Below are 27,612 nucleotides of genomic sequence, written 5' to 3'. Positions count from 1 at the left end.
CCTTGTGCTTAATTTGTCAATCCCGTTTTGGCATCTTTAACACTCAAAAAGCTTTATCATTCAGTATGTGCGAACATTTTGAAAGCAAACATCAAACAGATCACAAATGGTGTGTGTGTTCTTTTGTTGTTGTTGTTGCTTCATGTTTCAGCACGAGTATGCTTCAATTTTTATCCAGGCTGTCAGTGTGCTGATATTGTTCTCCCGTTGTATCTTTCTGTTCTGTAGATGTGGTGGTGTGGTCCAATGAGCGGGTGATCAAGTGGGTGAACAGTGTAGGGCTGCGCGAGTACTCCAACAATCTGCTCGAGTCAGGGGTGCATGGAGGGCTCATCGCCCTCGACGACACTTTCGACCACTCCGCATTGGGCCTGGCTCTGCAGATACCTACACAAAACATTCAGGTGGGAGCAGCGGCAAAGCCTCACATACTTACTAAAGTGCTTGAACCTTAGCAAACGAACAGGGATATAACGAATTATTCAATATAATGAAGTAAACTTGGAAGTGCCTCTCATTGATATCACCATATAATGAATGCAGTCAACTTTTGTTAATTTTATCTGGATGGGACCAACGGAATTGATATAATTATCCAGGGGGTTGAATTAAAAAAGAGGCAAGAAAGCATCCAAACATATCATTGTTTTATTTGTTAGCGCAGTTAAACCCCTATATAGCGAAGTCGGTAAAATCAGAAATTTGCTTCATTATAAAGAATTTCGTTGTATAGAAATTAAACCTTTTGTGCAAATAAGTACAGTTGCCGATAAATTTTTCTTACACAGAAAGGGGCCGCAGAATTTTCCGAGTTATCGGGCAATCGGGAAAAGCAAACTTGAATGAGAAAACAATTCAGTTTGATAAATTTGGGAGTCGGAGATGAATGATAGGGCTTCATGCCATGGTACGTCGACGATATCATCACATCGGTCGTATGATTTAGCAAAGCCAACCACGCTTTCGTGTGCACTCCACCCCCACTACTTATAGCGTCGCCCACACTGGGACGACACTATCGGGAAAAGCGCCGGGAAAAGCGCCGTTAGCAGGAGCGAATGTTTCATCTGCCTCTCACTCCAATGGGTCATCGAAGCTCGAGATTATGCAACCTCCAATAGTAAACAGGTGGGAAGACAGCTTACATGGTGCCACGCGGTCTCGGCGCGCCCACTCTTTGCACACGTGACAGATCACCTCTAAAGCAGAGTGCACAGCTGCGTATGCACTCAGCCGCACTTACAGCCACACGCCAACTTACTCCCCCTCTCCCCTCTCCCCCTTTGCAAGCGCTTGATCACGGTACTGCGAGCTCGCTCCCCTTCCTCTCTTTCCCTTTGCTCGCCCAGGAAGGCGTCACTCATGAAGTCCCCATCTTTCTTGTCTCGCCCTCGCACCTAAAGCAGACAGTGCAAGGTGTGCGATGGGATCTTATTGCACTTGGACTTTATACGAAACATGATGCAGCTTTGCTTCCACGGTTGCACTTGTTGCACTTGTCGCACGGTGCGCGATTTGAGGTGCATTTGCTAGCAGCCACTTGTAATTCCATCATTTTGACCACTTGCATCCATGAAAGTTTCCATCTATTGTCTTGGCATTCATTTGCGGTGGCAGTGAAAGTTGGTTATATATTGAAATAGCATACAAACACACTTCGTTTTATTGAGGTTCTAAATACATGGTGTTCTATGGACAAGATGTTATTAAAAGTTGAATACTTCGTTATATTGAGATCTTAATTATGCAGTTGAATCCACTTATAACAATATTCAAGTGCAATGAAAATTTCATGGTTGTAACTGATAATTTTCATAACCAGGTTACATGAAAAAATCTAAGTAGGGGGACGGCAGAGCTGTTGTGAGAAAACTATAATAGCGGGGAGGCTAGTGCCCCTCCCCACCACCTTCCTCCATCCAGCTGCTGACTGTGTTCACTCATTTAACTGCTTCCTGGGTGCTCCGATCGCATGTAACAAGCCACGGCTGTTGGCATTAATGAATGTCACTGCTATAACAACTGCAAAGAGAGGTCACGGGTGGCAAGTGATATGCAAGTACCGCCGAGGCACTGCTTTGGTGGCTCCAAAAGGGGCCTTTTAAATATTTTGAGAAGGCTGCCGTGGCAGCCTGTCAGCTTCAGAAATACAGAAGAAACTCTGAGGCAAGATCGCCACAGGCATCTCGCCGTATACTTCTCACTGGCTTGCACGAGAAAACTTTGTCTGTCAGCCTTGCGTGCTTTACACGAAGCTTGCAGACATCCTTCTCCAAGGCGTCCAGGTGTTCCACTTAGTGCAGCGGAAGCTTCCTCACGAAAACAAACCACCAGAGGGACTGAATCAGTCGCTGGACCTCCTGTGAGGACAATGTTGAGGCAGCCTGCCTTACCGCATCATTCCTGCCATTGTTGCCGTCAGTATCCAATCCAAGCACGTTAGCGGCGATCCCCTCATCGGTTAGAAGCACTTAGTTTCCAAATCTATAGCCGTGCACTTTCTTTTTGCCGGCAACGTTATGCATTGCCAATGATCAGCGGGCAGATTAGCCATCTTCCGTTTCAGCGGTGAGTCAAACAAGGCTGGGAAACTGTGGACAGGAATGATTTCGACACAACCAATAAAGACAAAAGCGAGTGATTAAGCTATTTGCAGAACTGCGCTGAATGAGGAGCCAGTGAGCAATCTGGTAGTAGCACAGTTAGCGCGGTCCATTCGTCTTTGGAGGGGTGGAAGGGCAACAGGAGAGAGGTGTGCAGAGAAGGCCGGAAAATGAGCGCGGGGCGGCTGTCAGGGCCGTCGTTCAGTAGCTCGAATTTCTCGTTTTCTTTTTTTCTTTTCAAGGATTTTGCATTTCACTACCTTTTGGCACAGACACCCAGCAGCCAGACTTCATCATTATAACCGATAATGCGGCATTTGGGCATTGTAGTATGCGGGTTATTTCACCACGAAAAACATGCAAAAGTTGACGGTGCAGCAGGTTCTCATTGTTATAACCTATATATTGTTAAAACCGCTATCGTTATAAGTGGATTTGACTGTATTGAAGTTCGTTACATTGAGAGTTAACTGTATTTACACAATTTCAACAGCCCCACATCTAATGTGGACCCAGGTATAGTGGATTTGTAGCAGAAAACAGTGTGCACCCAAACATAATGTGCATCTGATTATATAAAAAAAATTAAGGTAGAAGTAGCATGCCTCAGATTTTGGCAATCGGAAATCACATGAAATTTGTACAGTTTAACTTCACAGAAAGGAAACTTATTTGCACTTACTGTTTATCGCCAGCAATCTTAGACAGCTCTTTATCATTATCTAAAAACCAGAACATGTTCTCTTCGCAGTTCATTGCGTCAAATATTTCGACCTTTTAAAACCTTTCTATTGCGAACAGGATGGTGGCCCACGCCTAGACTAACCACTTCACCTCTTTATCCTGTGACATATACAAGCCTCTCTGGAGTGCTGAAAACATGTCATGCGACCCTACTGCTGTTAGTTTAGCATGTTAAATTATTCATTTTTTAAATTAGCTTTTGTAATTAAAGCTTAAAGGCAGCACATGTCACCATCTTACTTTTACCGCCGTCTTTACATGACTGGCGGTGAAACTGGCTCAGATGGTAGGCTGTAACTAATGCCATGAATGCAGTTTCGTATTTCATATTCATCATCATCTTCAGTTTTCCTTTATGTCCACTGTAGGACGAAGGTCTCTCCCTGCGATCTCTAATTACCCCTGTTTTACGTTAGCTGATTCCAACCTGCACCGGAAACTTTCCTAATTTCATCACTCCATCTAATTTTCTGCTGTCCTTGACTGTGCTTTCCTTATTTTGGCACCCATTCTGTAACTCTAATGGCCCTCCAGTTTTATGCCCTACATACTACATGGCCTGCCCAGCTCCATTTCTTTCTCTAATGTCAATTAGAATAACGGCTATCCAAGTTAGCTCTCTGATCCACCCCGCTCTCTTCCTGTCTCTTAATGTTACGTCTAACATTTTTCATTTCATCGCTTTTTGCACGGTCCTTAACTTGTTCTTGCACTCCTTTGTCAACCTCCAAGTTTCTGCCCCATATGTTAGCACCTGTAGAATGCAATAATTGTACACTTTTCTTTTTAACATCAGTGGTAAGCCCCCAGTAAGGACTTGGTAATGCCTGCCGTATGCACTCCAACCCATTTTTATTTTTTTGTAAATTTTATTCTCATGATCAGGGTCCCCCGTGAGTAATTGACCTACATAAACATACTCCTGCACAGACTCAAGAGACTGACTGGTAATCATGAATTCTCTTTTCATATTGTGACGGCGTTCAGCTTTCGATAATCAATGCAGAAGTGCAAGGTCTGGTCCTTTATCTTTCCAAGTACCACAGGCGACGCCCACGGACTTGCCGACGGCTGAATTACATCATCTTCCAGCATTTCCTTAACTTGACTTCCTATAGCTTCTCTCTCTTTTGGTGACACTCGGTAGGGATGCTGGCAAATAGGCCTCACTGATTCGTCGACAATTATCCGATGTTTGGCAATAGATGTCCGCCGGACTTTGGATGACATTGAAAAACATTCGGCAAACTCTCTTACAAGGGCCTCTATTTGCTCCTTCTGTCTGGGCGATAGACCTGGTTCGATGTCGATGGCTGCAAGGACAGAATCCACATCTTCGAATTTCGACGCACTCAAAGCATTCCAGCCAGTCCTCTGCGTCTTCAAATGTGTCGCCGTGGAAAGGCTCTGGCGTCATTGGCGAGTTGACTACGATGTGAGTTGGCGTGGTTTGAGTCGTCATCTCGGTAGCGTTTCCGCTAGCGGATGCTGACGCTCCGATAGAAACCGGCAAAGGGGAAAACTCGCGGGGCTCATCACGTAGGCGACGACTGCTGCATTGGTGAACAGGAGTCAACTCAATGGGTCCAAGTTACCATGAGTGCGGGCTCCTTTCTCTGACTTGAGAAGGGCTTGAAATCATACCCAGCACCTCCACCAGATTTGTAATGCACAGTTGAGTGACGGTGCTTTAATCAATTTACCTTGGGCGAACTTGGGCCCGACAAACAGCTAAACGAGAGCCTCATTAGAACGTCCACAGTCTTTCCGCAAGAGACCCACGGCTCTTCTTCTTTCCTCGTGTCCCGCGCTGATGGCACGTTGCTCCGATTGCACGTGCCTTGCGAGCCCGTGTTGCCCGCTTCATTGCCGCTATTTTTCGCAGGTAGCAGTAAACAGCTGGACGGACACAGGAAGCGGCTGGCACACATAATTTGAAATCACCTTGCGTCATGTGATGGCTGTGATGGAAGCTATTAGATCAGCAGGTCTGACGATAAAACCGCAGAAATGTCATTTCGGCTTTCGCGAGCTTCTTTTCCTTGGTCATGTCGTCAGTTCAGAAGGCATTTGCCCGGACCCTGAGAAGACTGCGGCAGTGGAGAAATTTCCAAAACCAACCGACAAAAAGGCTGTTAGGCGATTCTTAGGACTTTGTGCCTACTACAGACGCTGCGTCAAAAATTTTTCAAGGGTCGCCGAACCGCTAACGCGGCTGACAAAGGAAGACGTGCCTTTCATCTGGTTGAATGAGCAGGAGAATGCTTTCAATGAGCTCCGAAAGCGTCTTCAGAACCACTCAGTTCTTGCTCATTTCGACGAGGAAGCCGAAACTGATATTCACACAGATGCAAGCAATTTAGGCCTTGGTGCCGTCCTCATTCAGTGGCAAAACGGAGAGGAACGAGTCATTGTGTATGCTAGTCGAACACTTTCAAAGGCTGAGGTGAACTACTCAGCGACAGAAAAAGAATGCCTCGCGGTGATATGGGCCATCAGCAAGTTTAGACCATACTTATATGGCCGACCATTCCGAGCTATCAGCGACCATCATTCGTTGTGCTGGCTGGCGAATCTCAAAGATCCATCTGGATGGCTGGCAAGATGGAGTCTACGGCTGCAGGAATACGATATAATGGTCGTATACAAGTCCGGTCACAAGCACAGTGATGCTGATTGCTTGTCTCGTGCACAGATTGAATACACAGAATCTACAGTTAGGGAAAATGAACAGGATTGCCCGTTCCTAGGAGCTGTGACAACATCACAAATGGCTCAGCATCAGCGATCCAACGCGAAGTTACGCCTGCTCATTGATTACCTAGAAGGACATCCTGTCGACAATCCACGAGCTTTTGTCCGCAGCTTGCCATCGTTCGTCCTGAGAAATAATGTCCTGTACAAAAGAAATTTTGAACATAGTGCAGAGACATTTCTGCTCGTCGTACCTTCAAAGTTACGACTCGAGATATTGGAAGCATGCCACGACGACCCATCAGCAGGACATTTAGGAGTGAGCAGAACATTCGCTCACATCCGCATTAAGTATTACTGGCCAAAGTTATTGAATTCTGTGCAACACTACATAAGAACCTGCCGGGACTGCCAAAGACATAAAATACCACCACTCAAGCCAGCAGGTCTCCTACAACTAATACAGCCACCGGAAACTCCATTCGCACAAGTTGGAATGGACTTACTTGGCCCCTTTCCCACATCATCATCAGGAAAGCGTTGGATCGTAGTTGCAACTGACTACCTAACTCGATATGCCGAGACAGGGTGTCTTGCCAAGGGAACGGCCAGTGAAATAGCTGATTTTTTCGTAACTAACATAGTACTACGGCATCGCGCTCCTAAAGTTCTCATCACGGACTGAGGTACCATATTTACTGCCCATTTGACACAGGCCATCATGAAATTGACGCACACCAGTCAGTGAAAAACCACCCCATATCATCCGCAGACAAATGGGCTGACTGAACGACTGAACAGAACGCTTACTGATATGTTGTCAATATACGTGGACATGGAGCACCGAACATGGGACAGGATGATACCGTACGCAACGTTCGCGTACAATACCGCTGTGCGAGAGACGACTCAAATGACACCTTTCCAACTCGTTTTTGCCGGACCGTCACGACAACCTTAGATGCAATGCTACCAGTAGATGAGACCTTCGAAAATGACAATGACGTCAGCGACTTCACACAAAAGGCCGAAGAAGCATGGCAGCTGGCGCGACACCGCATTCAGCAGCAGCAGCAAACCGACGTGGACCAATACAACTTACGACGAAGAGACGTCCAGTATGCACCTGGAGACAAAGTATGGGTGTGGGCTCCCGTACAGATGCGCGGCCTATCCGAGCAGCTTCTTTGTCGTTATTTTGGCCCATATAGGATAATTCGCCGAATTAGTCCATTGAACTACGAAGTTGCTTCAGAAGGTCAAGTAACCTCATCATGACGGCGGCATCGAACAGAAATTGTCCATGTCGTCCGAATGAAACCATACTACGACAGGCAATAACTGCTTCCGCCTACAAACATTGCGAGTTCATGACACTCTAGAAACCACCGCCTTCTGTATGAGCATCGGGACGATGCACTCTAGGAAGGGGGACGATGACGCAAGATGATTTCAGATTACGCGCGCCAGCCGCTTCCTGCGTCCGTCCAGCTGTTTACTGCTACCTGCGAAAGATAGCGGCAGTGAAGCGGGCAACACGGGCTCGCAAGGCATGCGCAATCGGAGCAACGTGCCATCAGTGCAGGACACGAGGAAAGAAGAAGAGCTGCGGGTTTCTTGCGAAAAGGCTGTGGACGTTCTAGCGAGGCTCTTGTTTAGCTGTCTATCGGGCCCAAGTTCGCCCAAAGTAAATTGATTAAAGCACCGTCACTTAACTGTGCGTTACAATATATAGAATTTCATATTTCATATATAGAATCAGGTAAATGCTAATCATTGATTGTGAACTGCTGTTTTTGCTTCAAAATCTGTTGAAAGTCGGACGAAAATCTGCGTTTTTGGCAAGAGATGGCATTGTCTCTCATGCATTCAGTGTCCGTTAGAACAGCCAAGACAGACGCTGCAGCAGTGAGAATTACTATTGGGGCCATAATCGGCGTCACCACAGGGGTCAGGTGCCTGAATGCCGGTCAGCCAAATTCGAGTTAACCAGCGAGGACCAATTTCAGGAATGAAATTTGCCCTTCTTTCTCTGTGTGTGTGTGTTTTTTTTTTTTTTTTTTTCAGATATGCTGGAAGATTTACCACGATGTAGCAGAATTCGAATTGGTCAGGTTTTACTATATTTTTTTCTTGGATGTGACATCACTCTAATAAGGTTTAATTGTTTCTTTGTTGAGCTAGGTGACAGAATATGTTCGAAATATGCAGCAGTTTCTGATGAAACAATGAAACAAGACATATTTACCAAATAAGTGGAGAGGTTGACCTGTTGACTTTAAAGTGCACCAGCTTAGGTCAATCTCTCTGCCTTTTCTGTGAACGAAATCTCTCTCTACATTGGGGCATCTAAGTGGTGAGGATGGCAGGATAAAAGCTGCATATTGGCAGCTTGACTGGTCCCACTTCCCATGAAACTAGACAGCAAATATGGGAGCAGTTATTTTGCATTCTTGTGGCAATAAAGCAATAAAAGAGAAAGAAATACTAGCTAAATCTGGCTTGGTAGACATTCACATAGAAAACAAAATTAGTCCCGCTCGTTGGGAGCAATGACTTGATAAGCCATAGAGAAGGCAAAAACAGAAAAGTGATGACACTGCATTGAAATTTCATCACTAGTACCTGCTGATTGTCATAGATATTGAAAGCATCCATGCAAGACGATGTAGTTGTTAGGTTATTGATTGATAAATAGCAGTGCATTGCATTCCTAGTAAGCTACAACTCAGCCTGGTAGCTTCCGGAAACTTTTTCTGTGCGTAAATGACTCGGTGGTTTGAGCAACTTTCATTTCTCCGAACGCCACATTTTCCCACTGGGCAAGCAGGCGACGTCACCAGGGGAGGGTGGGGGAGACAAACTTGACCAATGTTCATGTTGCTAAAAATGTAAACAATTGCATTTGCATTGAGACTGCATGCCTGTGCAAGGATTGAGATCTTTTTTTGGTTGTTGTTGTTCTTTAGAAACGTCCACTCGTGCACAGCAATGACTCATACAAAATGAGAAGCTTGCAGAGCTCTGCCAGCATGCTCATAAAACATTGATAGTAAGCCGAGCTATTGCCATGAGCCTGTTGACTGTGGATGTGCAACGGCTCCTCAAAGTCAGACTGTGTAACATGTACTGCAAACTAGAAAAATTAATTGTTTATGAAGGAAGAATAAATTAACACATGTGCACTCTCTTTTTATTTCTTTTCGTGGTCCTTCAGCAGAGTGTGTTAGGTTCTTGAAATGGCTCTTGCTTGCCTGGTGATAACTTCCCCTCCCACACCAGGCAATGTGAGCTGTGAGGTTGGACAACTTTTGTATTGTTTTAAACAAAGTAGTTTTGTCTTCCCCTTCTGCTTCATTATAGTGAAGTTTCACTATAGTGAGAATGGTGAGTGGGCGCATATTGTTTTGTTGGATTGGTTCATTCGACATAAAAACCCTAAATAAGCTTCTCCATCATACTCCATGTTTATGAGCCCCTCCATGCCATTTCCTCCAATTCCTTTTCATCGCACTTGAGCTGTGCCCCCACTTTTCACAAATCCACTATAAAAAAAGTGCTCTCCCTTTTTACTGAGAGGTTGGCTTCTCTACGATTCATCACCTGATGGCTGAACTTGCTAGGCGGGTAGAAAAGATTGGCAAAAATTAAAAATTGAAACATGAAAGTAAACAATCTGTACAGGATCAAATTCTAGCCAACAACTGAAATTTGTTCATATCAATAGCCATGCGTCTTGCAGAGTGGTCCCTCCCATTGTGTGCAATTAACTAATACACTTAGCAAGCAGATGTTGGGGTTTAAAGTTGTCTCACTATATTCAGAGCACGGTTCTGAATACATGTTACACAGTTAAACCTCAATTTAATAAAGTCGATAGGGCCCAACCATTATTTCATTAAATCAAGATTGTCATTAAATCGCAAACACTCAAAATGCTTATTTGAAGAAAATTATATTTAGAAGAAAAAAAACTTTTCTTCCTGTCTATGCACTTATCGTAGACAGTGAGACCGTTGAGCAGGTCTTTGTGTTCTTTCATGTGAGCAGCAAACCTTCTAACAGTTTAGTGGCATCCATCACCTGAATTGAGACTGGGCATTCCCACATACTTCACCCTAAAATTTCGTTAAGTCAGGCTAGATGTTAGTTTACTCCGTTGTTTAGAGGTTTTTTCAACACAAGCCTTTTGTTACATCGTTAATCGAAAGCACTTCGTTAAAGAGAAAATTTCATAAAAGCCATATGTATTATGGTATTGATGGTTGACTGCCTATCAAGACATTTTCTCGGGCTGGCTATTCTAGGAAAAAGCTTGTCTTATAGTTGTGTAGATACTGCGTCATATTCGCATTAAAGCATGCTAAACCTCACTTGGACACTAGTTTGCTTATGCATTCTTTTCTTTCAGATGACTCTAATTCTCTTATTTATTTCCTACTGCAAGAATGCACTGTGTCATGCATCCCTTATTTTGCTTCCATTTACAGCAAGTGCGTGTTCTGATACTGCTATCCTTAATTCAACCCAGCCAGAATTGTGACTAGCTTGGCAGTTTCGTTGTGAACATTTAAATTTAGTTCCTGAATTCTCGTTATATATTTATTTACCCTGTTTGGTGACCTGATTTTGATGTAACCACTCTTGCAGGCACGGCAGCTACTTGAGCACGAGTTTAGTAGCCTCCTTATCATGGGGACCGAAAGGAGACCAGATGACGTGAGTCTGCTCTCTTTCTTCATGGTTTGACATTGCCGTGTCTTTGGCTTTTTATATTCTTAGCACAGACATGCAGTATAACAAAGAAAAAAAAATGCCTAGTTGGAATTGTACAATTATTTGTTTTTATTTCCTTAACACATCATGAACGAATGTCGCAGAGAGGACACAAAAACTGACAATACGAATGCTGTGTCTTTTCTGTGTCATTGTTCACATTGTGCTAGCGAAATTAATTCGTACTGACTAGCTCAATTCAGCGCACTTCTTCATTATTAATTTCATACCAGTGTACAGGGTGAAGCAGTCCCACCCAATGTCTTTCGGAATGATAGCTGTTGAGAATTCTAAGTGTAGACACTTCCTTTTAACAGGTGTGGTTTCCACTGCATTTTTTTTCCCCTCAATGGTGCACTATGTAGCAGTACTGGATGTGAGCGGAATTAAAAAAAAAAAAAAAAACAAGCAGTGGTCTCTTGTTTCCAAGAGCTGCTAACTGTCATAATCACTCGCCGTGGTGGCTCAGTGGCTATGCTGTTCTGCTGCATAACGGATGCAGGTTCGATTCTCAGTCATGGTGGCTGCATTATTGTGCCCGGGGCCAGGATGCAAAAAAAAAAAAAAAAAAGACTCGTACACTGTGATTTGTGTTCACGTTAAAAGATCTTACTCCATTTCATACATAGCAGGTAACGTGCACCTAGCGCTGCAGTAGCTCTTGATTTTTGACGCTTTGTAAAGGTTAAACTACTTCATATGTTACAATTACAACATGTAGATGCAAGTTTATGTCAAATTATGCAGTATTTGGGCAAATGATTTGTCTGGTCACTGCTTGTAGAAACACGTCGTTCCATTCAGAATCTTGGTTTGAGCTAGCTGGTGGGTCATATACAAAGAAATTTATGGTACAAACTAGACGAAAACAAAAACAGTGACAGGATGCCTTTACTGTTGTTGTGTTCTATGTTTTCATCCAGTTTGCATCGTAAACTTCTTTTATTGTCACTCCACTCATCTGGTGGTAAGTAGGTTCAGACCTTCACTGCCTTTCATGTAATGAGTACCGTTAAACCTCTATATAACAAGATCGGAAATTTGCTTCGTTATATTGAAATTCAACCTTCTGTGCAGTTAAGTGCAGTTGCCAATGGATTTTTCTTGCGCTGAAGAGGCTGCAAGATTTTCCAAGTTATCAAGCAGTCGTAAAAAGCAAATTTGAATGACAAAAAAAAAGTATTCTGTTGAAATAGAACTGGCAAAGAAAGATAACTGTTTCGGGCTGTGTCAGCGATATCTTCACATCGGTGGTATGAAGCAAAGTCAGCCACGCTTTTGCGTCCACACCGCTCTCATGGATGATAGCATCGCCTTCAGTGGGTATTGTGGCACCACGTACCCGAGCACATGAGGGTTCGATCCTCCCGTGTATAGCCGTGTCCAGGGAAAGGGGGATCCTGGATTTTTCAAATCGGCTCATTAATAGCTGAGATAGAAATATTTCAGTGCCGCGAACCCATGATTTCAGGAGGCAAGCTCCACTACACAGCGAGGCTCTCTCTCCACTCGCCCCGTCTAGCCTCCACAAGCTCCACAAGCGAAATTCCTTCCCTGCGTTCTCCCATGCCGGACCTCGAGGATCGCATGACACATATGTCGCGGGCCCTGCCTTCACTTTCTTTTTCTCCTCACGTTTCTTTTTTTCGGCGTTGCCCACTTCCGCTGGCGGCATTATGCACGAGCTGTTATTGTTTCGTGCAACAACACAGTTAGAGGAGGCCAAACAAAAGGCATAAGAACAAATGCAGCACAACCGAACACAGCAATAAGGCACCAAGCGAACAAAGAAACAGCGCGGGAAGCACGGACAGCACGGACCATTGCAGAAAGTCGGGAAGGGAAGTCGTCGCTTGCCAAAAGCATTGCACACCTTCCTTGATTATGATACATTTTGCTAGATGGCGCGGTGCATCTCCTGGCACATTGTCATCGTTTGAAGCAATGACCGTGCCTGGCAGCAATCTTTTCGCTGCAAAACCGATGCTGCAGCGGCCTCAGCGGCTCTGCAACATGCAGATCGTGGCTTGTTGGAATGCAGTTTGAGCTGGTGTACCGAAAAATAAGCTTAGGGTTTCTATAAATATCTGTCAAGATCCAGTTTCGCAGTCGTATTATCTAATTTTGGGCGAAAATGTGGTCGTATTAAACATATGAAAATTCATTATTTTGAAGCGACGTTGGCCGGGAATAAAAAGAAAAACATATTAGGCTGGAAAACGTATTATGCAGAATCGTATCAACGAGATTCCACTGTATTTTTAGATATAGAGAAGGCATACGACACAACTTGGCATTTTGGAAATCTCCGTGATCTGGCTGGAATGGGAGTTTGAGGCAACATGCTGAACATGATTCAGAGTTACTCTCCTAGCACACATTCTGTGTTAGAGTTGGTAACATCCTGTCTCGTCCATTTATTCAAGAGGCTGGTGATCCACAAGGTGGTGTGCTGAGCTGTACTCTATTTATTGTCAAAATGAACTCGTTCCATACAGCCATACCACATACAATGTTTTATTCTATGTATGTGGATGACATTCACATAGCTTACAAATCATGTAATCTTAGTATCTGCGAATGACAAGTGCAGCTTGGCTTAAATTGTCCCAAGTGGCCGGACGAAGAACGATTTTAAACTAAACCCTCAAAAAAGTATGTGCATCCTTCTCTCGAACAAAAGAGGTGTACTACCGGACCCTGTGATAGAACTCCACAGAGAATGACTATCTGTGAGCTCTGAACATAAATTCGTATTATGTTAGACACTAAACTAACCTTTATGTCCCACTTGACATATCTTAAAGTGAGGTGCTTCAAGACTATGAATCTGTTGATGCTCTTGTCACGCACATCCTGGGGAAGTGACAGGAGATGTCTCATAAGCTTGTACAGAAGTTTAATACCATCGCGCCTTGACTACGGTGCCATAGGCTATAATTCTGCTATGCCTAGGGCTCTGAAAATGTTCGATCCTATCCACCACTTGGGTATCTGCCTTGCTGCAGGTGCCTTCAGGACTAGTCGTGCGCTGAGTCTGTATGTTGAATCTAATGAATGGTCTCTATACTTCCAGAAGACATATTTAAGCTACTCCTATGCCTTGAAGGTAAAATCAGATGTAGATCATCCATGTCATTCAATTATTCGCTGCTTGCCTACGACCAGGCTGTTCTGTGACCACCCAGCCATTAGGCCTCCTCTGTCCATCCCGTTGGAAGCACTGTCAGAAGAAACAGGTGTCCCTCATCTAGAGAATGTCCTGATGGCTCCTACTTGATCTGCACAGTCTCGGTAGTGGCAGTGTGACATCTCTTTCATAGAAATATCAAAACGAGCACATAAGGCACATATACATTCCCATTTTCTTGAACTTCAAGGTATTCCTGTGCTGAATTTTATACAGATGCTTCTAATTTTCCTACTGGTGTTGCTTACGCAATTCTAGGACCGTCGTTTTTAATATCCAGTACATTCAATCCTGCACACATATTTTTACGGCAGAAACATACGTGATAACCTCTGCAGTCAAACACATAAAGCAAATGGATCTCACTAAGACTATTGTGTTCATGAACTCATTGAGTGTAGTCCGAGCCATAATGAGTTTCCGATAACATAAGAACACTGTCTTTAGCAAACTATATGCATTGCTATGCTCAGCTTATATGGATAAACAAGAATCATCCTATGTAGGGTACCTGGCCACAGTGGCATAAATGGCAATGAAGCTGCATATGAGAATCCTACCTCAGTGCTTTTAGTGATACCTACACAAACATGCCCATCCCAGCTACAGACTTCGAACCACTTATGGCATAAGTTGAAGAAGCATTGGTAGAGATGCAATAAACTACACTTTATTTAACCTAAATGAGTGTACTGGATATCAGAGAAAACAGCATTATACAGAGAAGTGCTCCTTTGCCGCTTAGGAATAGGTCATACCTTTGGCACCCGCTCTTAACTGCTGACTAGAACTAATTCTCTCTCACGTCGAAGGTGCGGTGATGGCCTTGCAGCTCTCCATGCCCTCGTCCAGTGTAGGGAAATAGAAACTGAGTGTAAAAAGTACTTTTCCTCTGCGTATCATCAGCATATTCCACTTTTTAACTTTAAAACGGTTTTTAGGTTTTTAGATGAAGTTCACACCTTAGAAATAATTTGGCTGGGTCATGTGTAGCACAGCCTCACCTTCGAAGCTGTAGCTGCAGTGATATAAGCTTTTATAGCATGTGCCTTTCAGCCCTTAACTTCAAGAGTCCTGTGGAGGCAGTAGTGCTTGTATACATTTGATTATCACTTCTTCATAGTGAAACACTTATGCTCATAGCTCACACCATGAGTCATTGTCATTATTTTGATGCTGATGTATTTAACGCAGTTTACAGCAAGCCCATTTTTAGGCCTCTTTGCAGCAACAATATAGCTACCATTTGCAACTCTTTTGATCATATCATACATAATAAATAGACTATTCATTACCATATGTCATGGCACTCTTTGGCCATACCTTGCGCCATTAAACACCACATATCATCATCATTGCCTACAGTGGGATGACGATATCGTGAAGAGTGCCAGCAGTGGGGAGCGAATGCTTCGTCAGCCTCTCACTTCAACGCGTCTCTGAAGGTCAAGATTAGGCAACATCCAGTACTAAACGCACAGGAAGACAGCGCATATAATTCTACACCATCTTGACACGCCCACTCTTTGCACACATGGCAGATTACCGCTAAAACTCAGCCGCTCGGCCGCGTTGGCACCATGCAAAGCCATGGCTGCACTAAACAGAGAGACGTGCAGCAACCTGCCTCGCCTTCCTTCTCCCTCCCCCCCTTTCCTCTTGCTCGCACAAGAAGGCAGCATTCACCAAGCCGCCATCCTTCACCCTCGCAAGTTTCACTCGCACCCAAAGAACAGTGGACGGAGTGTGATAGAACCTTATCTTACGTGGACTTTAAAGGGCCTGTCACCAGGTCTGGCCATATTGAGCTGACAAGCGCAGAGCATACAATGCACACTAACTATCGGTTTGCAAAGTATTACATCGCTACGCACCGCAGAAAGGTCTGAAATTTCAATCCAAATGCTGTTTTCCCTTTCCCTCGCGGCAACCGTGCTCCATGCCGGACGGTGACGTACTCGTGTCCTTGCGCCTACGTACCTGTGTCCACAGTGTGACGTCAATCATAGAGACACGTGACTTCGAGAATTATTCAAGGCAACATCTGTTATTTGTGTGATCTGTTGCTTGAATTGACAAATTGAAATTTAGAGAATAAATAAAACACAAAAACGGAATGTGTGCGACTCTCTCTTCTAACAATGGGCCATTTCTGCCTTAAATTCCTTTGGCGACCCTTCATCAGCAGGAACAAGGCGGGGCCGGTGCCGACGTCAACTGCGTCGCCTTCCTCTTTCATTGCAGGAGAAGGCCAAACTGCATATCATCAGTCTCTACCGCAGGGGGTCATCAGTTCTGTGGAATTTTGAAGGCTGTCAGGGGATTCGTCGTGGTGCTCTGTGCCTCCAGACTCTGCAATTTGACCCATGGAAAGGGTTCAGCAGTTTCGTAGAACTTTGAAGGTCATCAGTGCCTTATGAAGTCAGCACAAGGGCAACGCTTCAAAAGAACGATGGGGGAGCGCCATTTGCCTTGATGATGGGCATGCAGTGTAGCACAACAGCACCCCTGCCGCTAGACAATGCATCCAGAAGTTGAACTGTCTGACAAAGCTCGTACGATTGAATACGCTAGTTGAGCAACGTCGTTGATTGATTGGACTAATAGGCTTTGTTGCTTTTTCCGCCAGTGGTCTTCCCTGCTGCTCGGCCCTGAGTAGGTCCGCTGAAATGACCGAGAATCAACAATGTCAAACCACTCCGGCCAAAGCAAGCACCCTCTGAATGCTCTTCAATTCACCAGCCCAAAATAAATAGTAAAGCACTGTTTGAAATCTGACTACGTCAAAAGAAATAAAATAAGAAGGTTTCCGAGCAACACAAGACACGTATCTGAGAGAAAATTCAAGATACGGACCTTTCCTTAATTTTCAACGCGGGACAGTGTTCATCAAATCAGAATTGCCTCGCAAGTGATTTTCAACTGTAATGCGGGCAGGTTGGTAAAGACCAAGCTTGCTGAAGATTACCTAATTTTGCCCCCAAAAGCCATGATGCAAAGGCTGAGCACTGCTAATCTGCGCGCTTGGGCGCCACATCGCAAAAGTATGGAATGTGTGGGGAGCACCGGCCTCCATTTCCTCCCGCGCACCTGCGTCGTCCCGTTCGCACGTGGCGGACGGGTCGAGCCGACGTAGACAAGGGAGAGAGGCACTACGCGCCCTCCCTTTCTCCGTCGCTCTTGTGACGCGGGTACCCCTCTCCCCCACGCAGCTCACGGGAAAGGGAAACGTATCCGCCGGGTGAGGAGGACTTCCCCTCGCAAAAAGGTAAAAAGGCATAAAAGCGCGCCACCGGGGGAGACTCTCTCTCTTGGAACGCCGACACCTGGACCGCCTGGACGAAAGCACCTGCCGCATCCCGTGAGTGCTCTCGTTTGTCTGACCCACCCTGACAACGAGACAAGCCTATTTACTACTATTACTGAGAGGACGTCCCTCTGCGATTGTTCGCTATTGCTAATAGCAATAAACGTTATTACCGTTGACACCGCTGGTTGCCTTATTCATTCGAACCCGGCGTAGCCGTGATTCCCACGCTACGGGTTGGGAGTCCACGAACGACTGCGTGGGGCTAGATCCGGAGCTCGCCTTCAGCCCTAGCCGCACGCACTGTAATCGTCAACTGAAATAGCTTTCCGCTCAGTGCTGTTTAAGACGCACTCGGCAAAACGAGTGCCATGTTTTTAAAGCACAGAATGTTTCTAACCAATTAAAGAGACCCTGAGCCACTTTTTATTGAAGTGGAGAAAGGCAGTTGAAGTGAAAATAGGCCATTTCAAAAATACTTTGCTGCAAAATGTACTTCAATGCATTCAGCAGCAGGTGTTATTGGTGATCAAACATGGCCTCCGCTGTGCTCCCATTGCTTCTTCAATGCCTTGCACTGTGAAGGCTACGGTGTAGTGGGGTGTGCCCACAGCAATCTGCCTTCTAAATGTCGTTATGGTGTGCAGTTGAAATTTCATTTTGGATGTTAACGTAGACACCACAACTTCCCCCTTTGGTGCCTACGACGCGCTAAACGTAAGCCAAACACAGTTGACCTCAAAGAGCCGCAGTGCGCTTAGCCAGTGGACTCGTGGCAGCACTCCGCGGTGGCCGCGGTGCCTACGCCATTTAGCCGACCGCAGCTTGATGTCAGCTATTGGCCAATCGCAGCCGTCTTAGGGAATAACAAAGTAGTGCGTCTGCTGACAAAATCGTGCGTCTAGAAGAGAGTGAGCTTGAACTGGTGGACTGGGCGGAAAAGGCCAAGCAGGCCCAGGGCCTTACTTGAGCCCAAACCCTCAGCCACGTCCCCCTTTACCCTTCCCCCTTTCAATAAAGTTTATCACCACCACCAGAAGAGAGTGAGGACAGGGCCTTCTGTTGAAAAGCGAGTGTTTGAGAGAAAGATGACTTCGCGATCTGCTTGCGAGCTCCAGGAACCATGTACGACAGCAAAACTTGGCTGAGATGTTCACAGTAGCGTATGCTACCCAGGGACTATGTTATTTCACCAAGCCCGAGGGATGGTTCGGGGCCCCTTTAGGACATGAATGCTGAAACTCACACAGACGACTTAAAAACAAAGATGAATCAAATTTCTATGCTAACACTTACTATTAATGCGCACGATACAAAAACAATTCTCAGTCAAAATTAAGCATTTATGCTCTTCCTAGCCTAGATATGTGTAGGAACAACAAATTAAAATACTGACCCTTTCTCTACTCCAACGTTCAGCAATCAGGTTTCAGTAGAAAATAAAAAGAAAGGACGAGAGCATAAAACAGTGCGCTCTTCTTGACACCTCATACGCTTTCTTACACTCAGCACGAGACTAAACTTTATCACAAGGAAGACCAAAAAAAAGTAATACTAAAATTACCAATAACAGAATGGGCTTTCCAAGTACCGTGTTCTTAATCTCTTGGTTTTCACAAACACACTCTTTTAGACGTGCTCGAGTGGGTTGCCCATTCTTGGGTCTAAGTGCTGTCCAATCGCGATACAAGAACAAAACTGAGTTACCCGAAGCACTTGAGACTTTCGACCCATGGCCTTCAAATACTGGGAGAACAGTGCATTCACATACCCGCGTGCACACTCTCCCTTTGTCTGCTAGGCAGTCGCCTTTCTTTCCCCCAAGAAGGAAGCGGCCATTGAAGTAGACTTTCGAGCATACCCGATGCTTCGCTACATTTCGCTGCCTATAATGCTTTGATGCCACGGAGAACAGGCGGAATTTGTGGTGTCTGTATTTCTGTGAAATCCTTTCTTTCCCGACGCGCGTCACGCCTATTCTAGATTTGGACATCCATCTAAGCTTCGGATTTAGCCCACTCGGCTTTTTCCTAACGTTTTGGCGATTGGTGCACTTGACCCGGTTCATATTGCCGCCCAAGTCTGACTTTCTTGGCTTGCGCCTTTGTCATTTGCCCTCAGCGCTGCTCACAAAGCTTGTGATCTCGGCACTTGTACTCCCAAGTAAACAGCCTTCTAATCGCAACAATATCGCTCTGGGCAGCAACACCAAACTAGGCTCATGGTTGTCGCAAGATGTCTATATGTCTGACAGACATCTGATGCCATCTGCACTAGCTGGCTTGCCCTGCGGTCTCTCCTCAACAAGCTAGGCCTTGTCACTATCATCTCAGCCTTCGCAGTCGGCCTGAGTTACAGCATTAAAATGCCTCAGCAAAACCATCTTTGCCTCGTCGTAGTCGCGATTCTCCTCCTCAAGAAGGTGTTCCAAAACACACTCGAGATTACGAGAGAGCAACAGGATCAACCACTCGGACTCCGCTCGGACTCCGCTCGGACTAGAGGTCCTGGTTGACACGTTCTTCTTCGCAAACTTTTTCAAAGTGCGCAAGAAAAGTAACAATACTCTCGCCTGCCTGGAAATTGTGGAGATGGTATCGTGCCTTGTGCCATGGCCATGCCCGAATTTCTCAATGGCTCTCTCGCCATGCCTTTTGCTCAAGACTTTCGGGCTCCTTTCCTTCCAGCTCGCACCTCTCGCGTTCCTTTGCCTCCAGCTTTCACTCAACAGTCATCTCCCAAGCCTCGTCAGCTTCCACAACCATCACGTCCTATGCCTGCATCACGTTGAGAATCACTTTCCTTGCTTTTTCAGAGCCAACAGGAATGCCCAACTCCTTGCAAATTTGAATGAGGTCCTGAACTTGGAATTCCTCCATCGCGATCTCGTTCCTCGTGTTGCTTGCCCACTAAACTTACTTACTTCAATATAAAATCCATTGTTTAAGAAAGGTAAATTCTTAATTCATAGTCCACCAAAAAAACTAAACGCTCTCCTAACATCTGCCTGTGCTAGTGAGGTCTGGTGACATGAAAAGCAAACATTAGGCACTCACCCAGCTGAAGTGATTGACACCTATCGGTCTTGTAGTGGCCATCAAGCAGTGTAGCGGGCGTCTTCGGGCCTCCTATCTCACAGCTTGCCATCTGCTGTTGAGATACTGGTTCGCCAATCCCATAGCTGACATATACTATTGTGACTTGGGGGCGATGGTAAAGAGATGGACTCTTGGAGCAAACAAAGGAGACGAAATGCTTTATACAGTATGTACATATAGCAGATAATAGCATACAAGTAGCAGTGCCGAAGAGTGCACCAAATCGACAGGGCAGCTGATGGCAACTCTCTCTCTTCTAGCAATGGGCCGGTTCTGTCTTAAACCCCTTTGGCAACCCATCATCGGCAGGAACAGGGTGGGGCCGGTGCTGACATCAGCAGCGTCGCCTTCTTCTTTCGCCGCGGGAGAAGTCCAAGCTGTGTACCACCTGTCTCTATGGCAAGGGGTCAGCAGTTCTGTGGAATTTTGAAGGCTGTCAGTGGATTCTTCATGGTGCTCTGTGCCTCCGTACTCCTCAGTTCAACCCACGGAAAGGGTTTTGCAGTTTTGTGGAAATTTGAAGGTTGTCAGTGGATGTTTGAAGCTCGGCACAAGGGCAACCACTTCAGAAGAGCTAGGGGGGAGGGGGGAGCACCCGTTGCCTCGATGATAGGCACGCAGTGTGGCACAGCAGTGGTCTTACGTTAAGTTTCCTGTGGTTCGAGGCTAGTTGAGTGTTCAAAACTAGCTGAAGTTAGCGAGACCCGACAGCTACGACACCAATAAGCAGGGTGGCCAAAGTTTAATTCCTACATGGGCGGCCGCAGTCGAGCATGAGCAGAAGATAATTCGCTGCTTCGAGAAGTATGTAATTATCACCGAAATTTGAAAGCAAATTTTCACTTACTTCATCCTGTTTATTAAACTATGTCAATAAATATACACAGTAACAGTAGGAAGCACACTGACCCAAACACACACTGTCGAAGTGTGTATTAACACACTTTGTTATATTGAAATTAGACACATGGTGCTTTATGGACAAGAAGTTATGAAATGTTGAATACTTCATTATATTGAGAACTTCATTGTATTGAAGTTCCTTATATAGAGGTTTAACTGTACTTCATATTTTGCGACATAGAAGTATGTTACTTAATTGTACATTGAATATGTGACGTGTGCTATATCTTTCTTTCATATGTGACGTACTTTTTTTGGGTCACGGATGTGAGCAGCCTTTGTAGCGTTGCCTGCTATGTATAAAATGGAGCATAAGTGGTCAAAATTAATCCAGAGGCCTCCACTATGGCCTCCCGCATAACCTACTTTGCAGTTTCAGGACATTAAAGATTGCAATTTAATTTGACTGTCGTAGTCCCATCATTTACCTTTTTTGTGTGTGTGCCTGTGTGTTTACCACCTTCTTTTGTATGGTCCAGGGACCCAAGCACATGGGCGCTGCGCTGCCAGGTCTTCAGGGAGACCGACTTGTATGATGGGCTCCCACGGAAAGAAAGCATAAAGTTCTTTTTCCTTCAATCCAAGACCTTCAAGGAAGAAAAAAGTCATCCTGGCAACTCAACAGGACTACTTTTGCGTGGCTTGTTTCACTTCATCGCTGGAAGGGTGTAGACTGTTTTCAGTGATGATGGTGGGAGTGCTTCTTGGTGCGTGTGTGTGAGGAGTGACGGCGCACTGTTGTTCTACGCGTTGCTTTTCTGCCTGCTGTGGCTTTGTTGATTTTCGTTTTTACTTTGTGCACATTAGGAAAAAATTGCACTGGCTCTAGTTTTAACTAAGTTGTCTGCTGGCAAAAAAAAATCATTTTTCTTTTTGTCAATGATGCTGTCATCAACTGTGCAACTCATCGACCAAAAATAAATTGTCACAGGTGCACCAACTGTAAAAGATGTTGCACACTGCTGGTTTGTCAAGCAGTGAATTAGCTTGAAAGCATGTTGAAAGAGATAAAGTTTCCAGGGTTGCAGCTTCTCTCATTTTTTTTTAATTTTTTCCCTGCTGTCTCTACATGAGTTGTCTTTGAACATTATGCAGCAAATCAAAGATTTTCTGCATACCATTTCTTTGTTAGGCAGCACATCAACTTGGAAGCATGCTGAAGGCTGTGTTATTTTTATGGCCACAAATGTTTCTTTTTCTAATATGTTGCTCAAAGTGCTTTGAAAGTTTCTCTCCCTCTTTGACGGCTATTTTTAAAACATGCTATTTTAAGCATGTAGGTCCGTGTCATTCATTTATGGCGCGAGTTTTTAAAGTAGAAGTAATGCATAAGTATGCTGCTTTGCTTCGTTAGAATGTTGAAGTACAGCGCTGCAGTTGTCACTGCTTGTTAGCTTTGGTTTTATCACCCACTGGCCACCAGCAAGAGTCTTGTCTGAAATACTGTGTGATGCCAGGTAAATTGAGGCTCCAAGACAGCAGTAGATTGCATCACATAAATTCACTATTATTGCTGTCTACGTCTTGTCCACTGCCTACACATGGGGAAAGAAAAGCTTATCTGTTTAGAACAAGCCCATGGAAGAGCTTTTTTGGTTCTTACATGTTTCTTCAGTCTGCTGCTATGCGGGCCTCTGCACGAATGAAGTTGTTGACTGTGATCAAGTAAAGGTTCCCGGGAACACTGTTGAGGTTGTGACAGGGCCTGCTCTTCCTGTATAGCATGCAGTCCCTCTGCTGCGCTATGGCAGGCACAGGGTGGCACATTTCTACAAAACGCAGGCTGCTTGGAATCCTTGCAAACTGTTTGACATTGAAAAATGGGTATCACTACAAACACATTGCTTTTAACTGAGCAGCAATGAATGCGTAAAAAGCTGCATTATCAAAATCTTTAAAGTTTCTTGCTGTTTACTTCCTACTTTTCACGCAGCACATTTGAATATGGGAGTTGTGCTGACCTATTTCATTGTGTAGTCATAGTAATGACTGCCTTTAGTGTAGGCATCCCTAACAGATTCACTGTCAAACAGCACTTTGCATCTGTTGCAAAAAGCAAAAGCGCATCAGTGTATCTGAATGCATTCCAATTTCTTGTAGAGAGTGCATCAAAGCTGGCCATCGTCCAAGTATGGCGCGCTACCATGCAGTTGCTGCAGCCCTTGAGCGATGAAACTTGCTGGATCAAAAAAAAAAAAAATTTAGCGAGAGTTCTGCGTTTCTCTTCATAAATCTTCTGGCCTCAATGCCATTCCACTTGTAATCGAGCTTTGCACAACATGAAGCTGTGCACTACATGAATTCCTTCAGAAAAGGAGGCCTCTCTTGCAGCGTTAGGCTTAAAGCAGCTGTGTTCCTGTGTTCCTCGTGATTAAACAAAGTAGAACTGGTGGCTTGCAGTAAAGGTCTTTCGTTGCACGAATTCTACCATCTAACACTAATATTCATTTTATGGAGTTCATAAGAGAAGCCATGACCTCTGAATGGCGTAGACTCTGTTCATTTGGAAGGCACATTCAAGTGAATGTAGTCTCTGCAAATGACACTTTGCAGTAATTCTTTAAAAAAAAATTCTGCTTCTGTAACATGATTGCAAAACATTACAAGGCCGTACAGTAGATTGTTGATGCAGCATGTGACAGTTACCAAGGATGCATGCACTCGCTCCCTTGAAAACATTCACATTGTTAGCTGGATATAGGATTAACACATAAAAAACTTATTTCGTCCTGTCGGGGGGTCACATTCTGTCACATTTTGAAGCATGTATTTGAGCAGAACCTTTCATCCGTAGTAGCTAGGTTTACTTGTGTAGTTTTCCTTTCTTCCTTGTTTATATGTGTACAGTAGATTGCACTTTGTTGTGGAGTAGTTTCTAATAAGCAGTTGCGAAGGTCAGGCCCGGTTTACATTGATTTTTAGCACTTAAGTCAGCTACCACCTGCTATTTTTCTTGGCCAGTGTGTCTGCGCATAATAGTGTAATATATAATGCACTGCACCTGAAGCACATCTTGTTATTAGTTTGCTTCATGCGTATGCTATGCCGCCTTTTCTGGACAGTGTTGTTGTGCAACTGGGAAGACTAGTCAGGCAGCACATTTGTGTTCTCATGATTTTGGTGTTGCATTCAGCCAGAATTTTTTTGTGCCTGCATCGGCAGCTCGTATGTTGAAATGACATGCAAATGGTCTTTTATTCTCCTCTTATTTTCTCAAGTTTTAGGCGAGCCATGTAGCATATAGAAATATTAAATTAGTTTTTATATTTCGTAGACCACTTCATGCAGTTATAGAATGTCAGATGGAGCAAGTACTTCTAAGATTCATTTGCTAGAAAGCAAGGCACATGGTAGATTTGTCTCACTGATGTGGTCACGAAATTGACAAGAACATGGGTATTTATATATTTGACAAAACTTGCATCACAGAGTTCTCATTTTCGAATGTTGTGTATGGTCAACTATTGCCCAGGATTATGGGCACGCACATTTGAGACTACTGATCTTTCACCTTAGCACCATTCTTTAATTCACCAAGTTGTAATGAGTGAAGCTGTTCATCCATAACCATTTTTGTCAGATGTATATTCAGCGCCCTTGACTTTCTGTCATTGACATTTATGGAGAATGTTTCAGTTAGCTGCTGTTCTTATGCCATTTAGGGGCATGCAGGACATGCAGAATGTATGCTTGTATCGAAGAATGTTCACACTGTCTAAGTTTGGGGCATTTTTACCATGATTTGTCTTCGTAAATCTGGAAAAGCTATGATGCAGTTGTTTAGTTTCCCTTTTCAGTGGAATCGCTCATTAAAGAAAATAATAAACAAGGAAATAGTATTGTGCCGTGTATATCAGGGTTCTGATATGAAGTTTGATTGTAAGATGGCTGATCGTGTGACGTACATGTATGCTGGAACTAAGTCTCCTTGCTGCTGCAATTTTCCCCTTCTCTCCCTTTTTATTTCCAATGTTTTGTTAATGCACTTCTGGGATGTGGTATATGCTTTTCTTAGGGAACATTTCAGGAGGTGTTGAACACTGCTTTCAGTGTCATTAATAAAATGAGGTGTGTAATGCCTCTCTGCTTACCAAAGAAGCCAGAGCAGTCACAAGCACACTCTGCAAAGAGCTAAGAAGCATAGAGGCAGCAAAAGTGCTGATTGCAAGGCTTTCTGCCTGTTGAGGCTGTACAGAAATTGATTCAGTGACAATGTTATATAATGTGAGAGCAATACATTATAGAAAGAAAAAGGAGTGGCAAATCGTAGGAGCTATAATGAGCCCCCTTTTATTTGTTTTTGTTTTTTCATTATTTACTACTGGTCTAGGAATGGAAGCTATGGGACAGCTCTGACATGTGGCATATGTATGTGTAATGAACGAATGGGTTTAGAAACAGTGGTCTGAAATGCAATGTTGAGTTTTGTACAGGAGCAACTGTGACATGCTTGGGAGCATTTGGGTGCTGTCCCGATCGAGGGACAAGAAACAGTACGTCAGAGCAGCTGTGTAGCTCACAAGTGTTGCATATCACATGTAGACAAGACTCGTGCTGATGTCTTCTTCTTTCTTTTTTTTTTTTTCAATTACTAGTTGATCCTTCTTTCCTTGAGCCTGTTTTCTCCCCACTGCAAACTATCAACCTGCAATGCACAAGTGATGTCTGTGTGCAAAGATCTTGTACGAGTTGGCTGTTGCGCAGACTGTGGGCTGCCCACTATTATGTTTGGGCTCATGTTTGGTGTTTTTGTTTTCTTTATTGCAGCTGCTTCATTTGTGTGTGGAAATGTGGGCTGTGCTGCACTTCCCACATTGGGCTGACTCAGGCTTTGTCTAATTTATTTGTGCTTGTTTGTGAACTTATGTTATTTGTTTTGCGCGACCTTGGTGAATCTACAGCAACAAAGAGGGAGGCTTGTGGGGGCACAGCTGGGATAAGCAGAGGGGCCTTGCAGCGCCTTCTCATTCATGTACGATTCCTGTCCGCACCGAGACAGCCTGGTTCAATTTGCGACCTATCTATGAATCAAATGCCGCCATTTATAGGTCTGCATGTGCCATGTAGAAAGCCTAAATTTATCTTCATAGAATTTGAGCTATCGGAAAAGTTTTAAACAACCAAGGTGTGACTTAGTCCTTTGAAGTCACAGTCTGAGAGCAGATCTGAGAAATGCTTGCTGTGTTCATCTAATGACTGAGCATTATCTCTTAGAGAGATAACATGCTGTACGTGGTAGCCTATAAACTTCTCGGCATTTCATTACACTAGGCAGATGCATAGTGTTCATAAATATCATCTCCAGGCCAGCTTTTACGGTCATCCAAAATACTGTGTGCACAGGAACTACAAGTTTATTTTTGTTTGTTTTGTTTACATATACGGGTGAGCTCACAGTCTTCACAGTTTCAAAGGAAGTCTTGTTCATTTTTGTACGACATGTTGACTTACACATGGTCTGTGTGTTTCAAGTATGTTCCATCATTGTGAGTCACACTGAAAAAAGTCACGTGCCTTCACCAGTGTATCAGTACACCTTGGGACTTAGTGTTGTGCTTTTTGACAATTGAGGGTTTGTTCTCCTCATTATGGTGAAATTATTGTTTCTGTCTTTGACCACAGGAATTGGCAAACCCCTGTAGACCATCTCTTCTTGATCCTAACCTGATTTGTCACACAAGAACATCGTTTTCAGAGCGCAAGCATAGGTGTAGTTTTGTGTGCGTGTCGTGTGCATGTTTACAGAACCTCGGGACAGATCAGTACCACCCCGTGAAACATAGTTGTAAATACTGGTGTATATTTAATGTTCATGTCAGTGCAAACCATCTACTTTACGCGCGTTTGTTTATTTACCCTGCATAGTTGGACTTGCGTTTTTTTATTATTATTATTATTATTATTCTTGCAGCTTTAGCACTTGTTTTTTTATTCTGTGGTCATTCACAAGCACTGAGTTAACTGCTGCCCCTGGGTAGCAAATGTATGGTGCAGAGCACCGTGCGAAATCCCAGAAGTGCGCTGTACATTTTTCCAGAGGCTATGTAGTAGGACTGCTGTCACGTACAAAATGAAAAGTATTATACCTATACATGTTGCATTTATGTGCCAGCCAATTCCGTAGGATGCGCATGTCTTCTGTAATGTATAAGCAAGGACCTTGAGTGACAAGTGGCAGCATTGCGATGTACCAAAGCGCACATGACTGAGCTCCTGTGTGAATATTGAGAGAGAACTTTTGCTCTCGAAAAGTCATAATTTCTTTTGTAAATAAAATTAACATCCAAGAAAAAGAAA

General features: G+C 44.3%; 1 protein-coding gene across 2 annotated transcripts in view; it reads left to right on the top strand.

Annotated features, from left to right (window-relative positions):
* Liprin-alpha (PTPRF interacting protein alpha) overlaps window positions 1-27,612 on the top strand; it is a 100,914-nt gene extending 73,302 nt beyond the window's left edge. For both annotated transcript variants that reach the window (XM_050183256.3, XM_050183255.3), the window contains 3 exons: window positions 229-404; window positions 10,692-10,760; window positions 21,795-27,612. In XM_050183256.3, the coding sequence (XP_050039213.1) occupies window positions 229-404; window positions 10,692-10,760; window positions 21,795-21,851 (302 nt within the window). In that variant the 3' untranslated portion in view covers window positions 21,852-27,612. The remainder of the gene's footprint in view (window positions 1-228; window positions 405-10,691; window positions 10,761-21,794) is intronic.

The sequence above is a fragment of the Dermacentor andersoni genome, chromosome 4, assembly GCF_023375885.2.
Source record: "Dermacentor andersoni chromosome 4, qqDerAnde1_hic_scaffold, whole genome shotgun sequence".
NCBI classification, from domain to species: Eukaryota; Metazoa; Arthropoda; class Arachnida; order Ixodida; family Ixodidae; genus Dermacentor; species Dermacentor andersoni.
This window is presented reverse-complemented; position numbering and strand designations above follow the sequence as displayed.